Source organism: Candoia aspera, chromosome 2, assembly GCF_035149785.1.
Source record: "Candoia aspera isolate rCanAsp1 chromosome 2, rCanAsp1.hap2, whole genome shotgun sequence".
NCBI classification, from domain to species: domain Eukaryota; kingdom Metazoa; phylum Chordata; class Lepidosauria; order Squamata; family Boidae; genus Candoia; species Candoia aspera.
In genome coordinates this window covers 59,385,746-59,400,419 of record NC_086154.1, presented here as the reverse complement: position 1 = coordinate 59,400,419, position 14,674 = coordinate 59,385,746, and the positions used below count along the sequence as shown (strand labels likewise).

The following is a 14,674-nucleotide window of genomic DNA, read 5'->3' as shown; positions in this document are numbered from 1 at the left end:
TACGCACCATTCAAAAGAGACAACAAAAAGAAAGGAAACAAAAAAGACCAGAACACATCCTCTCCAGCAGCCAACACCCAGATAGGCATGGATTAACCCCAGACAAACAAGCAGAAAACCATACCCTAATCAAGGAACTACCAAGGACAAAACCACACCCCCACCAACACTGGCAGGGCAAGCTCTGTATATAAACAAGGAGCAAGCCCCACACTCACCAGCACTGATGATGTTACCTAGCCAGGTAATGAAACATCTGCAAGCAAACAACCAAGCTCAGAGAGCACCAAGGATTCCACAGTTCAACCCTGAGCTACATTTATTCTCTTCTATATATATCATTAAATTATGATGTTTCTTATTTTTTTCTGAAGTCACGTGATTGCCATTTGTGGCCTTCACTGCCAGTTTATGACAAAGTCAATGAGGAAGCCGGCAGGTCACAAATGACAATCAAATTTAAAAAGAGGATGCAGAACATAAATAGCTGGAAAATTGTAACATGTATAAATGAGAAAAAAAACCCACTGCTATTTCTGGGAATAATGCACTCCTTCATAATGTAACTGCAGACTGTTGGAGGAAGAAATAGTGGACTGAAGATGGCTCACAAAAAGTGGAGCCGATGACCATCATGAAGAATGAAGAGCCAGTGAGTAGATTGGCTCTTTGGAACCTCTCTGGACAAGGAGAGGATGGAAGATTGCCCACATGCATTCCAAACAGTTGCTCCTCAGGAGGAAACCACAAGACAGCAGTCCCTGGTGGGTTTTGAGCACTGGGAGAAGATGGGAATAACCATCTTGCTCGCAACTGTGGTTGGTATCTTTTAAAGGACGTTAAGTTTGCAAACTTCCTTTTCTAATCACATTCAGAAATTGCTTATTAACTGCTTTTAAGCTATTAGAGACCTTTGGATCAACAAGTCTGAAAACGCCAGGTGAGTTTGCCTTCAATCTTAATGAAAGAAAAATCTTAATCGTAAGCTTAACAATTTTTTTTTAAATTGAAATGAACAGCAAAAAGCTAAATAAGACTTTAATCCTAAAAAGTTATAGACAGATTAAGGGTCCAGATAAATTAGGAATAAGATTTTGGAATTAATTATAAAGAATCCTTCTTGTGGGAGATAGATTTGTTTTGACTTTTTGCAAGATACAATATAGATAAGCAATTTTAAAAATTGGACACTAGAGGAAACTAAAGATTTTAGGTAAAGCAGAAAAATACAAAAGCCTGATTAACAGCAGATTAATTGGAACTTATAAAATGATGCAAAACATTATAACATTGAAAATACTGAAGGACACTTTTGAAAATTGGAATCAAAAGTTAGTTTCAGCAATGTCAATAGTGATGTTTTCTTCTATGGATAGACTGTGTCCAAAAGATATTATGGAAGAAATGGCAGATGAGGAACAAGTTCCATTTAACAAGACACAGATGACATCAGAAGTGGATCTACAAATGACACACTATGAGAATGACATGGAAAAGGATGTCTCACTGGACATACAAAAGATAGCAGTTGATGTTTCAAAAATCAAAAGGGAAATACAAATAATAAACCAAGAGAGTGACCTGAATAATTTTTTTATATTGGATTTACAAAAGGGGTTTGTTAAAGCTTTGAAGAATCTTGTGAGAAGGGACAAAGAAGAAAATTCTATGACATTATTTGAATGGACTAAAGATTAAAACTGTTAGAAATAAAAGGAAGGAATATAAAGTTGGTTTATTTGATCAAGGTTAAAATAAAATATATTGTCATTCCTGGTAAACCTTAATGGGGTTTCTGTTGACACCAGGACTGAAAAGAAAATGCTTTATGGATTTGTCTATAGATAAGAGATGGGATATGGGATGAAGACATTATTGGTTGTAAACTAAGAAGGGGTGAAGAGTTACTAAAATTGTTTATACTTTTTGTGATGAAGGTTGGAAGTCATTTTTTTATATATTTATTTACTGTCGTCTTCCTTTCCTTTCTCTTTCCTTTCCTCTTTTCTTCTTTTCCTTTGCACCTTTCACTTTCTATTTTTCTTTCTTTTCTTTTGTATTAGATTTTACTATTGTAATTGAAATCCTTGGTAAAATCATATATCTATCTATCTTTCTATATCTATATCTGTAGATGTAGATATCTGCCACTATTTTGATATAGTAGAAATTCTCCAAACTTCTAAGAAATGTCTGCCATTTCTTTTTTGTGTTACTAAGTTATCTAGCAAAGCATACTAAGCAGTCAAAGCACTTTGTATCAGCAAAAAAAAAAAATACTGCTTGTATTGCTACCTTCCTTTAAGGGGGAAAGATTTTCTAATTTTATTTTTTTCTAACTATATATGACTTACCGATTATTGTCATGTTGTGTGGAAGTTGCTTTATAGAGAGACCATATATTTTGCACAATGTCACAAAAGTCTAGAACAGCCTTTCTCAGCTGGGATTCCATGAGAGATTGTGATTGGAAATTTCTTTTTACTTCATGCACCGTGCAATTCTAGTGCTCGCATGGGTGGAAATTTTTAGTTAGCTGCCAGTCTGCCACTTTGCTGTTGTAAAGCATGGATTGTATAGATTAGAAGTGGCTTGTATTGTGAAATTTTCATGTTTTTTGCAGTTTTTATACAGGGATTCCCTGAGACCTGAAAATTATTACAAGGGTTCTTCCAGAATAAAGAAGTTTAAAAAGGCTGGTCTAGAGAATAAGTCAGATAAAAAAATACTTCCAGCCCACCTCAGAGCTTCATTTATTCTTTTTCCCTGAATTTCTTGATTATAATGGCCATTTAAAAGACCTCATTAAATATAATTCACATATTAAATATCACTGATAATACTACACTTTATACTGTTAATGTTGGCTGAAAAAAGTATTAATCTTGATTTGGTGTCCAGAAATCAAATAATTGAATGGACATTTAGCAATCCCAGGTAATAAATGTTTGTGTCTTGTTTCTATATGTGCAAATTGCATCCTGAACTGTTTTAGTTCCACTGTCTTGTGTCTTATTTTCTGGAACCAGTTTTGTGATTTTACAATATATAAGAAAACTATTATAAATTGTAGGGAAAAGATAGTATTGTTCTATGTGCAAAAACAGAGCACAAATACTTTTAAAAGGAAACCTGTTCACTTATGCTATTAGTTTCTTTTCTTAGCTTTTGGAAGAGTGCTTTGTGCCTTAAAAAAATCAGAAAATCTTGATCTTGAAAAAGACTTAGTATTTAAAGAGTAAACTATATTTATATTTCTGCTGCTATTATATAGATTAGCTATTTTCTGCCATAGTATTGACCTTCTTATTTAATTTCATTGATTTTGGAGTACAAAAGTACCAATTAACTTGGAAAGGATCTTTCTCCTCATATTGTTATTAAGTTTGTATTGGAAACTAGAATGAGTGTGGTGGCATTGAAATGGGCTTTGGGCTTTTTGGGTCTTAAGCTGATCCTAAAGTCAATTGACCCTAGTAGCTTTATTTTTCAAGCTGTATAACATGCCTTTTATGACTGATGTAGTTGTATAGCAGCAATATTTTCAAGATCTTTACTAATCATAAAAACCTGCCACTTTTCATGTATATGTGGGCTACTTTTTATCAGACTTATAGCAACAGATGGCTATATGACTGTCACAGGCAATCTCTCTGTCTGTCACAAGTGCTTTTATGACACTTATTTGAAATTGCTTCATGTGTAGGTACTGTTGGTCCTTGTGCAGACCACTCTTTTTTCTCTACCACAGAACTACTTTTTTGTCCAAATTATCACTGACTTCAAATTGAACTCCTGCATAGTGACTCATCAAACACACTAAATTCATAGAGGCTTGTATGTGGTACCTACAATGTGCACAGCTGGCTTTGAATAACACAGTGTCACATTGGAAGTGTTCCCTGAAAGCTAATCTCCCAAAAAGATAATGCCATTGTTCTTATGAAAATAGATGATTGCAAAGCTGAACTGTTGTAGTTGCTGTTAAAAAGGTCTTGAAAAGATAATACAGTTGTTTCATAATCACATCTTGGTCATCACCAAAATATGTAAGGGGAGGGGGTATGATAATTGAGGGTTCAAATATAATTTGTCTTTCATTCAGTTCTTCTGCTGATTATCAAATTTCTTGATTATAACAGTTGCACACTAAAGTATGCTACACAGGTTTGCGTGTGTGCATTTATTTATTTAAATTAATTTTAATGGCTTGGAAATGTGTACATTAGTCAGCTTTCTTTAGCTTTCATTGCTCTATTCTAGTATAGAACCAACAGTATTGTAATAACTGCCTATTTAAAACAAAGGCTGTGTAATCATTGCATAATGCAAACTACATGTCTCCCCTCTTATTTCAGTCAACTTTTAGAGACCCTGCAAAATAATGATAATATAAATGTATGTGTAGAGAGCACTGAACACTACTTTAATGGTTGTGATTTCTAGTATGAGACACTGAAAAAATACTTGAGCCAAATAGATTCCTTCGTGTTTTTCTTTTACCTTTTTCAGCATTTTATTTTTTAAAATCATTAACTAGTTTGAGAAGGATCTAAGATGCATTTGCAGTGGTAGCATATTACTGAAACTCCATGGCAGAGGAGACTGGAAAATAACCTGGGTCACCGTGACCAAGCTATTCATAGAACATTAAGAGATGATCAGATAGTAAAAATGTCAGCTTTTATAGCAGTTGCTACAACATTAAAGGTCTAAATTTGTAGATCCTGATTGACTGCTAATATTTATGACTTAATTACCATATTAAGATACTTGTGTGATGGAGAGGTTTTGGGGAGGAAGTTTATAAAAGTTCAAATTTTTAATAAGGTAGCAGAATATTGCCATTTTCCATCCTCTTTCTCCTTCCTCATGAATATTTCATATTACTTTGTAGAGAAGTAATTAAGCAAACATCTGTGTACCTCAGTATATTTAAGCTAATCTGAGTATAAAATTTACAGTATTTAAATGCACTCTTAGTGTTAGCTGAAGTCTTGGGGGAAACTCTGTCATCTGTTGGACGAGATAGTGTTGTGAGTTTTTAAGTATACTTGGTAAGATCGGCAACTCAGTTTCTTTTGGATTGTGAATATTGACATTTGGCCACATTCATAAAAAGTTTGTATCAGCAGTCTTTAGCATTTATGTAATTCAGGACTCTACTGCGGGCAGCACTGAGGTCAGAAGAAGAGCTCTTGGAGGGTTTGGGACATTGTTCCACTTGCGTAATCTTGGAGCTCCAAGATAAATGGCTTGTCACTGAAGTTGACTTTTGGATGTTCTGGATTTTCAGTGTGTGCCACATTTGCTGCCTTTTCCATTACACTCTCAGTTTAAAAACAAACAAACAAACATTTGTGTTCCTTTTTCCCCTTTGGTTTATGTTGCCTGTCTCTTTGATCCATGTGGACCTCTTTGTCAAGGCAGTACTAAAAATACCATAAAAACAAGACAGCCAGAAGTACTAGTATTTTAATTTGGGGATGCTTTTTCAGCTGGGAGTTCAGAGGCTTCAGTGCTTCTGTTCAGCATCCATTAGGGGATTTTTGATGTCCTGCCGATGTCCTGTGTAAATGCTGGCACTCAGGCAGAATATAAATCTTCTGAATAAATAATTAACAATAGATTATTAGAATATTATAGGATATATAATAAAATGATAATTTATGGTTATTAATTATTTATTTGAAAGATTTATATTCTGCCTTTGGGGTGACTTTCAAGATGTAGAGAAAGCATCACTAACATCCAGTAAATAAATCGTATTTGTCCTAACAGTCAGGAAACCACGCTGAGACGAGGAATAGGTCTCTAGTGTTTTGTTACTGCTACATGAGACAGAAAATCCTAACAAACTGAAGAAGCGTGGGAAAAACCCAGACAGATAAACCCCAAAGGTTAAGGCGGGTCTGTTCTGTGTCTCTTTGAATGGCTGCTCAACTCCTCACTACTACGCATGCGTTTTCCCCCCTGGATAGGGGCCCCCTCCTGCTCACCATCAGTGCTCATGACAGTATTTTAAAAATACAAAAGCTAAACTACTAGAGATATGCTTTATTTATTTATTCATTTATTTAACTTTTATCCCGCCTTAATTACTTTTTTTATAAATAATCATTTGCCCAGCAGCCCTAAAAATGGCTCTCTGTCATATTCCCAACAGCCCTAGGGGTAGTGCTCCGTAGTCTCAGGGAGCAAACCAGTGGTGTCCACGGAGCAGGGAGCAAGGGGGTGGTGGTGTCAGACTGATGAAAGCATTGAGTTCTTGTGACATAAGACCTGCACCTTTTCTACATGTGTTGCATCTGTGCCTCCAAAAGGGGGCACAATGGTGGGATGCTGCTTTCTTCATTCTGAAAAAGTAGCAAGATTCAATGGACGCTGCTGAAATAAATCCACTACCTTTTCTCCCCCTGATTGCCATGGCATAAGCCTTATAGTGGTGCTTCCATCATTATAAGGCTTATGCCATGGCAGTCAGGAGGTACATTATTTGGTTGGCTTAGCACCTGGTGGGAAGTGTTGTTCTAGTTTTATTCCACTGTTTTTATTGGACTGACACAACACATGTATCCCTAACTAACAGATCTACATCACTCAGGAATAACTGACTAGCAATCAGCAGTTCAAATTGTGCCTCATCATGTCCAGCCAAGTTTCCATTATTCACTCTAGAATAGCACCTTGATCTGTTATAAAATCATGAATGTTGTCTCTTTTGTTAGAGACCATCCTGATATTCAACAGGATTGGTGTAAAAATCACCATACTCCCCGGTAGGTAGAAGAGGTGCACGCAGAAAACCAAATGGTTCCCCTCACAGATTAGCCCCCCCTTCCGCCTTCCCTCATAGCCTTAAATTAAACCAAAACACCAATGCTGCAATACCCTAATATATTCATATTCAGGCTGAAACTAAATAATACTGAATGTGAGGAAACAGATTTATTTTTTTAATAATAACTTTTATTAAATTTCAAGAAGAAAATAAAAGCTATAAAAAACAAACTACAAAGAGAAAAAAACTAAAAAAAGTGCAGAAACACAAGAGAAAATTTTTTTACAGAGAGGTGTGGCTTCTGACTTTTAACAGCAGGGATATAGAAAATTTTCATAATCAATCTCTTACTCTATCTTAAACCAAAACAGCACATTATTTCTATAGGTCATTCCACTTTAACATATAATAAAAATCACTGAGTACAGTTGCTCCTTCCCCTTATATTAAAATAAAAAAAGAAAAAGAAAATTCATATAAACCTCTTAAACATCTTTCTCCCCTCTAAAAGATAAAACGTATTTAATTATTCCCTCCTACCACTATTCTGTACATTTCTGTGTACTATAATAAGAATCAAATTAAAAAGCACATAAATTGTCTGCTATTATACTTAATAATACAACAATTATAATCTCACTGTTCAGAACAGTGAATCCAAATCTTTAAAGGCAAATAGCATCAGTCAAATCCTTAAAGCAAATCAAATGAACATTCTTCCACCCTTATTCCACTTCAAAATGAACCAGAGCAGTTACATGTTCCCAAGATATGCACAGAGCTTTCTTCTTAAGAAAATCAAAGAGCCGAGCTGCCCACTTCAAAAATTCCAAGTTCTTTTCATGGCATTCCACCAGGAGATCGATCCTATTTATAGCTTGCAGATCACTCTCTCCCCTAGATTTCTCCAACTCCATTATCCAATCTTCACCCAGCATCTTGATAAAGATCCCAATCTCAGTCTTAAAAAAAACCTTTCTATTGCTCTTAAATTCCTCAGTCTCATCCTCCACATCCTCAACCTGCACATTTTAGATTTCATATATTCCACAATGTCCTGGATGTCTTGCATAAAAGTTTGATAGAAGTTGAAAAAAATCTGTTTAAGATCTGGTGAAGGTCAGAAAATATCTGTTTGGATTCCTCCATGTCTCACACAGTAGATTATGGTGCACCCCCCAAGAGCTTAATCAGCGAAAGTCGAAGATATTTGAAAGTTGTGTACTTGAAGTGAGAGTGAATTCTCAAGGGAAAGTGAACAGAAAGCTGAAGGTTCAACTCAGCCGATTCAACATGTAGGCAAATACTAATATCTTCAATTTAACACAAAAATAATCACAGGAAGATAATTGCTTATTCTCAGTCTTTAGAATTTCCTTTGGAAGGAAAATGAAAATCCAAAACTTAAAAAAAAATTAAATCCCAGAAATAACGTTAAGCACCAAGAGGGCTGCCTTCTCCTCGCTGTAAAAAGCCTCTCTTGGGATACATATACTTTAAAAAAATACAATTTGGTGATTTAGAAATAGGGTGGCCAGTCTTGGTGTCCCTTTAAGGCTACAGCATGGCTTGTAAAGTGATAAAATCCCTGCCTCCATGCTTCTGTTACCCATTGACTGTGAAACATTGTGATCTTCTGGCTGCAAGCAACCTGTCGTGAATAGCCCCTGCTCAGGTGCTTTCCTGACATGGCGCCAGCAGAGGACAGTCGTCACCAACCCATAAACAGCAACAACCAGCAGATGTGCAGACAGAGAAGAACCAATGTTGATTCAGCACCTTGGACCAGCAGCACGCTGGCTAACTGGATTCAGAAGGGAGAAGCGCGAGACAAGAGGTGACACCAGCTTAAAGGAACTCTTGGGAGGAGGGGGGAGAATGAATGTATTTATACTGACAAGTAGAGACTGTAGCCACTCGGATCTTTAGTAAGCTTTTGGATCACTGCTCAATAAAACTCTTCTGTCTATTCCCAACTGAAGTGCTGATTCGTTGGGCAAGGGGGCCATGACAACCATCCTGAGGGCAAATGGGATGATTCCAAGTATTCTTAATCTGGAGAACATTTTTGGTCTTCAGGAAAGCCTTCCTGAGCCCGAAAAAAGCCTCCGTGTTGTCCACTCTGCCTGCTGATCCAGCAGGCGCAGCCATTCAGTCTGCCATTCCCACCAGAAGCCCCAGGAAACAGATTTCTTGAAATACTGCAGAGACTAAAACCCCTAAACAAAAAATCATGTAACTCTTTGGCTTGGCTCAAAATACTACTCACCGCCTATACACAAACATGACCGATCTCCACTATTGCAAATAATCTCATCCCAGTACTCTCCTCCGTCTTCCAAACTGTCACTTGGGGAATGGGTCAGAGAAACTTTACAAGCCACATACGTTCTCATACTACAGAAGCCAAGATAGTCTCAGAAATACACTCCTTTTTCTGGCAAAAGCAGATGAAAATCGGGCGGGCCCTGCCTTTTTCATTCTCTAAAGGAGTACCTCAAAGGGCAGGTATAGTTCTCAAACTCTGAAAACAACCCCAGCTGAAGCAGAATTGGTATGTTCTCACAAGGTAGAACTGAGCTAGTTTGCCAGAGTTCCCCTGGTGTAGACACAGCAAAAAAATCATAGTTTTTAATGTGTGTCTGTATATATCCATTTATGCATGGGTGTGCATGAGTGCATGCACTAGCTAGATCATTTGGAGTGGGAGCCATATTAATTTGTAAATAAAGGTTTGGGGCAGGGACACAGGAGATAGGTAAAGGTAAAGGTTTCCCTTGACATTAAGTCCAGTCGTGTCCGACTCTAGGGGGCGGTGCTCATCTCCGTTTCAAAGCCGAAGAGCCGGCATTTGTCCGCAGACACTTCCGTGGTCATGTGGCCGGCATGACTGCCCGCCGAAGCGGTACCTATTAATCTACTCACGTTTGCATGTTTTCGAACTGCTAGGTTGGCAGGAGACACAGGAGATACTTGGGAAAAAAACCCAATTGTTGATATTTTTAAACCCTTTGCACATTCATGAATATAGATATAATCACAGATAAATAGTAATACAATGAAGATTTGGAACAATTAATGCTTGGTTGGTCATAACTCTAGGTTCTTAAGGAATTGTTTATTATCAACCTACCAGCAAAGTCTATCACATTCATTTATTTCGAATGACTGCTGGGAGAAAGTGAAGAGAACTGCAGTCAGTGACTTACAGATGCTAATCACCTCCCATTTCAACTTGGTTGCCAGTTGCTGTCTCTTCACTCATTTGCAAATCAACAGCTTGAAGCCATTCTTTGGGAAGTGCAATATATTATTGCTCTCCATCCCCATTTTCATCTTCCAGCCACTGTAAATATCTCCTGCTATACTTACAAAATGGAATTTTTTTCAGTTGGTGTTTTTTTAGCTTAGGCAGCAGTTATGTTGTACAGAAGGATCATGGTTCTTCTGATAGCTGCTGAAAAACAGTTTTTGTGTCAATGGAAGTGTATAAGTGCAGTATGAGAAGCATTTAGGAGATATCCTCACTGAAGTGTTACCTTGATGAGGTGTTACCTTAGTATCCCTGATTATTTCTTCCAAATCAGATGACTGGTACTTAAAATTCTTAAGAGACACATTCAACAATTCTTTGTAGGGATACTAGTTTGAAATACAGCCTCAAGAATTTTGAGTACTGTATTTTTTCTGGTGAAATCTAAACATGACATTGAGATGATGAATCTAGTCAACCTAACTTGGTACTCCTTTTTGTATCAGAAATCACTGAAGATGGTGCAGTTTTCCATGTATAGAGAAGCACTATACTGGAGATTTTCCTTGACCTATTAACATCTAGAGTATTTGTAAAGAATTGCTCTGTGAGCATATTTGGGATCGGTAGGTGTGCCACCTTATGTAATCATTATATAATTAGTTTTTTGTTAGGTGTCTCCAGAGTAGGAGGAACCTAAAGCTACTGAATTGCCTGAAGAAGTGAGATTATTCTTTTATTAGGCAGGCTAATAGAAGGTGCAGAGATTTTTCAAAGGCTTTGGCATTCTGACATTTGGCTGAGACATTATCTTATGCCATCCTTGGTGGGAGATGATTTAATTTGCTTCAACATAATAAAAGAGCATTGGTAGTTTTCTCCACCTCTGTTCTACATAAATTGCTAATAGTTTAGTGGATGCTCTTTCTTCTTGTTGCGTTTTATAAATCAGGGATTGGACAATTGGATTATTTCTGGCTAATTGCTATTTTACATATAAACTTTGAAATAAATTATTATAGATTTCACTAATTAATGAAATTGAAGGAAATACCATTCTTGTTCTGTCTTGGCTGATCTCAAAAAAAAAACACCTAAGCGTGGTCAGACTTGGTTAGTATTTGAGACTAACCCAAAAAATACCTGCAAATTCAGAAAGCATCCTAGAAGAAAACAATAACAAATCATGTCCTTGCTGTTACCAAGGAAACTATATATAAAGACCTGCTTTAGATGTTGAGCTCAACTTGAGATGTCATCTTTAATACTCCCTTTCAACTGATAACGTAGAGCAATTTTTCCTATTAGTTAGATTAAATTAGATATAACTAGGATAGAAGCTTGTTTGAACCCAGAAATAAGGAGAAGCTGTTCTTATATATTGTTTATATAGAATGGTGATATTATCTGGATTCAAGTTTGCATTAGAAAGAAGTTGACTCTTTTACTTTTGGCTTGCTGATAGTATGTCATTTTAAAATACTCCATATGAAAAATATTGTACCAGTTTTACTTATATTATATTTGAAGAAACACCCTTTCTTCAAAGTAACACCTTGATGACAGATTGTAATTCAGAGTATTCCTTACTATACTAGTTTTCTAATTACATGGTGTTTGATTTTCTTTCATTTTAATCACCTTATTCTGCTTCAAGAATCAAGTGTTGGCCAGAATCCATTACAGCATAAAACTGGTTTTATTAGCATATCTAACATTCAAAATAATAATGCAACTTGTCCCATTTTCTATATAAATTTGCTAAATAAATACATAAATAAAATTTTAGGGTATATGGTATCTTGGTTTAATAGACATGTACCACTAGGAATGTTTTTTTTTTTAAAGTGGAAAGACATATTCTGAATTTGAGAAAAAAATGAAAAGGATATGGGGAGACCTCTGAGTAGAAACAGATTGGGGTATGATAATAATACTAAGTTTCTGATTAAGTGGAGATCACAGAAAATATTTGCTGTATCATATCATATGTTGAAGGTCAGGAGTACATTGGAGGTATATGGCCTAATATTCTGCTAAATCTCAGTGTTTTTATTTAATTTTGCTGAAAAGATATGTACAAGCAGCACATAGGTTTTAACAAATGTATGTGAGTTGTGGCTCTTCCTCTCACTCATAAGATTTTTCAGCCTTCTGAATTCTGCATGAATTATGTCTTTGTTTTTGGTTCTGCGGAAGTCATTGGTGTGATGACTCAGCCTGCAGAGTGTAATCACATGGATTACCATTACTACTTCCTATTGCCCTATTTTAGCCACTCTTTTGATCTAGTTTCATAATTGTGAATGAAGGAGAAAAGCCATTGGGGTAAAAATGCTGCATATCATATTATGAAACCTTGGTTGATATGATATGGCGGAGCAATGTTACTTAATATAAACAGGTCTGAGAAAATTCAAGGAAACTATAGTCTGTTCTCAATACTAGGAGTTCTCTGGATGAATTAGTGTGAGCTCATTTGTTATGACAGTTTCACTCCACATGAATCCTTAAAAGCCCTGTCTGTTCTAGAAAATATATCAAGTTCACAATATGACCTGACTTGTGCTTCCAGGAAAAAAACAAGAGGGGTCAGTTTTGATTCAGTTACACCTCTTACTTATGGGAATGTAAAATAGCAGCTATTTGCTTTCAATTCCTTTCTGTTAAAAGGCTTTTCCAGAATAGAGAGGGTGCTCAGAAATACCAGTGTGGAGTAATCACGCTGTTTTTGAAAGAGATTTTTGGTACACAGTGACTTTTGACAGATACAGATAAACTTGGTCTTCTGTGTGCTACCACATGGTCTTTCAGACATAATGTTTGTGGAATAGGAGCGTCTTCCATGCAGTCTAATCTCACACTAAACTAGTAATAGGTTGTTGGAAAAAGAGAGGAGAAAGGGGAGTTGAGCTGGCACAACATCAGATCCAGGAAGCAGTAGTATTCCATCCATGTTGTTTATGTTTCATGGAAGTTCATGGAAACTTTTTCCAAAAGCTGCCATTTGAATATGCCTAGAGAAGGGATGTATAAAACAGAATGGCTTTTTTGCTATGTTAATTGTCCAAGACATTGTGTCCGTCTACTTGAAGCAGTTTAATGGATTCCTGTGTTGCAGATTGCTCACCTGGCAATACTGGACCAACACTGGAATTATTTGCTGCAGGAGTCATGTAGTATCTCTTGTGTCAAGGAACAGGTTAACATATCCACCCATGGTTTGACATGATATCAGAACTTTTATGGTTGTGTGTGAGAGGTTGACAAAAGAATTTGGAGAGGTTTGATTCATCAAGTTTTCCAATGGATGGAAGTAAACGCAAAGACATGGCCAAATGGTTGAGAAGTCATATATTCTTTCAGTAAGATCCTTAATTAATTAATTAATTAATTAATTAATTATCCCACCTTTATTATTTTTATAAATAACTCAAGGCGGCGTACATACCTAATACTCCTTCCTCCTCCTATTTTCCCCACAACAGCGACCCTGTGAGGTGAGTTGGGCTGAAAGTGACTGTTTTATTTATTTATATTTATTTATATACAGTATAGATTTATCACAAGTGTGAAGAAGAAAAGAAATTACTAGTATGTGTTGCATAACTTACTCTAATATTGTCCTTACAGACCAGTCCCGTGAAGCAGTGTTTGAAAGTGATCTTGTTCAACGTGGGGAAGATGGGGAATGGCAGCACTCTACTTCAACTACCTCATCTCAGGGTGAACAGGCAGAGAAACTGTTGCAGAACCAGCACAAGAGCCTGGCCTCTGAGGACACCAAAAAGAAGAGGGCTCAGAAACCTTCTCACATGAGGAGGAACATAAGGTAAAGATACATTTTTAAAAGATTTGAGAGGAATTTTAATATTTACACTTAAACAATATTAATGCATAATCTCCAAATTTATGATGGTCTATGTTCAAGAGCACTAGACAAAGTGGAACTCAAATCCAATTGGTGAGGAAACATTGCAGGCATCTCTGATAATTGTTCTAAGAAACTGCTTTCATGGCTCCAGGAAAGAAAACTGATCATAATTGTACTGACATTTCTGTTTCTGTAATACCCTGTGAAACAGTTGTAGTGTGATCCTTTTTTCCTTTATATCAGTGATGTGAAACTTCTGGTCTATGTGCCTAATCTGATCTACTTGGACCCAGCCTATCTGGCTTTTGAGCATGCTTTGTTTTGCCCAAAGCCCTACCCTTTCCCTAGCAGCCTAAGCTGCTCCAGCTAGAGCCAGTTTGGTCTATTGGTTAAGGGAATTTGCTAGAAACCAGGAGACTGAGAGTTCTAGTCCCACCTCAGGCATGAAAGCCAGCTGGGTGACCTTGGGCCAGTCACTCTCTCTCAGCCCAACCCACCTCACAGGGTGGTTGTTGTGGGGAAAATAGGAGAAGGAAGGAGTATCAGGTATGTTTGCCACCTTGAGCTATTTATAAAATTAATAAAGGCGGGATAGAAAATAAAAAAACAACAACACTTCCCTTGATGGAGAAATGTGTCAGTGGCCAAATTGGCAGAAGTTATTCCTGCAAGCATGTGCTTTCCGTAATACAGGTAGTCATTGACTTATTATGACAATTGGGACCAGAATTTCCGCCATTAAGTGATACTGTAAAGCAGGACTGCA

At 36.7% G+C, this 14,674-nt stretch overlaps 1 protein-coding gene across 2 annotated transcripts in view; it reads left to right on the top strand.

Annotated features, from left to right (window-relative positions):
* Nucleotides 1–14,674, top strand: part of RAD54L2 (RAD54 like 2) — a 54,115-nt gene that overhangs the window by 13,864 nt on the left and 25,577 nt on the right. For both annotated transcript variants that reach the window (XM_063291940.1, XM_063291939.1), the window contains exon 2: nt 13,668–13,866. In XM_063291940.1, coding sequence (XP_063148010.1) covers nt 13,668–13,866 — 199 coding nt within the window. The remainder of the gene's footprint in view (nt 1–13,667; nt 13,867–14,674) is intronic.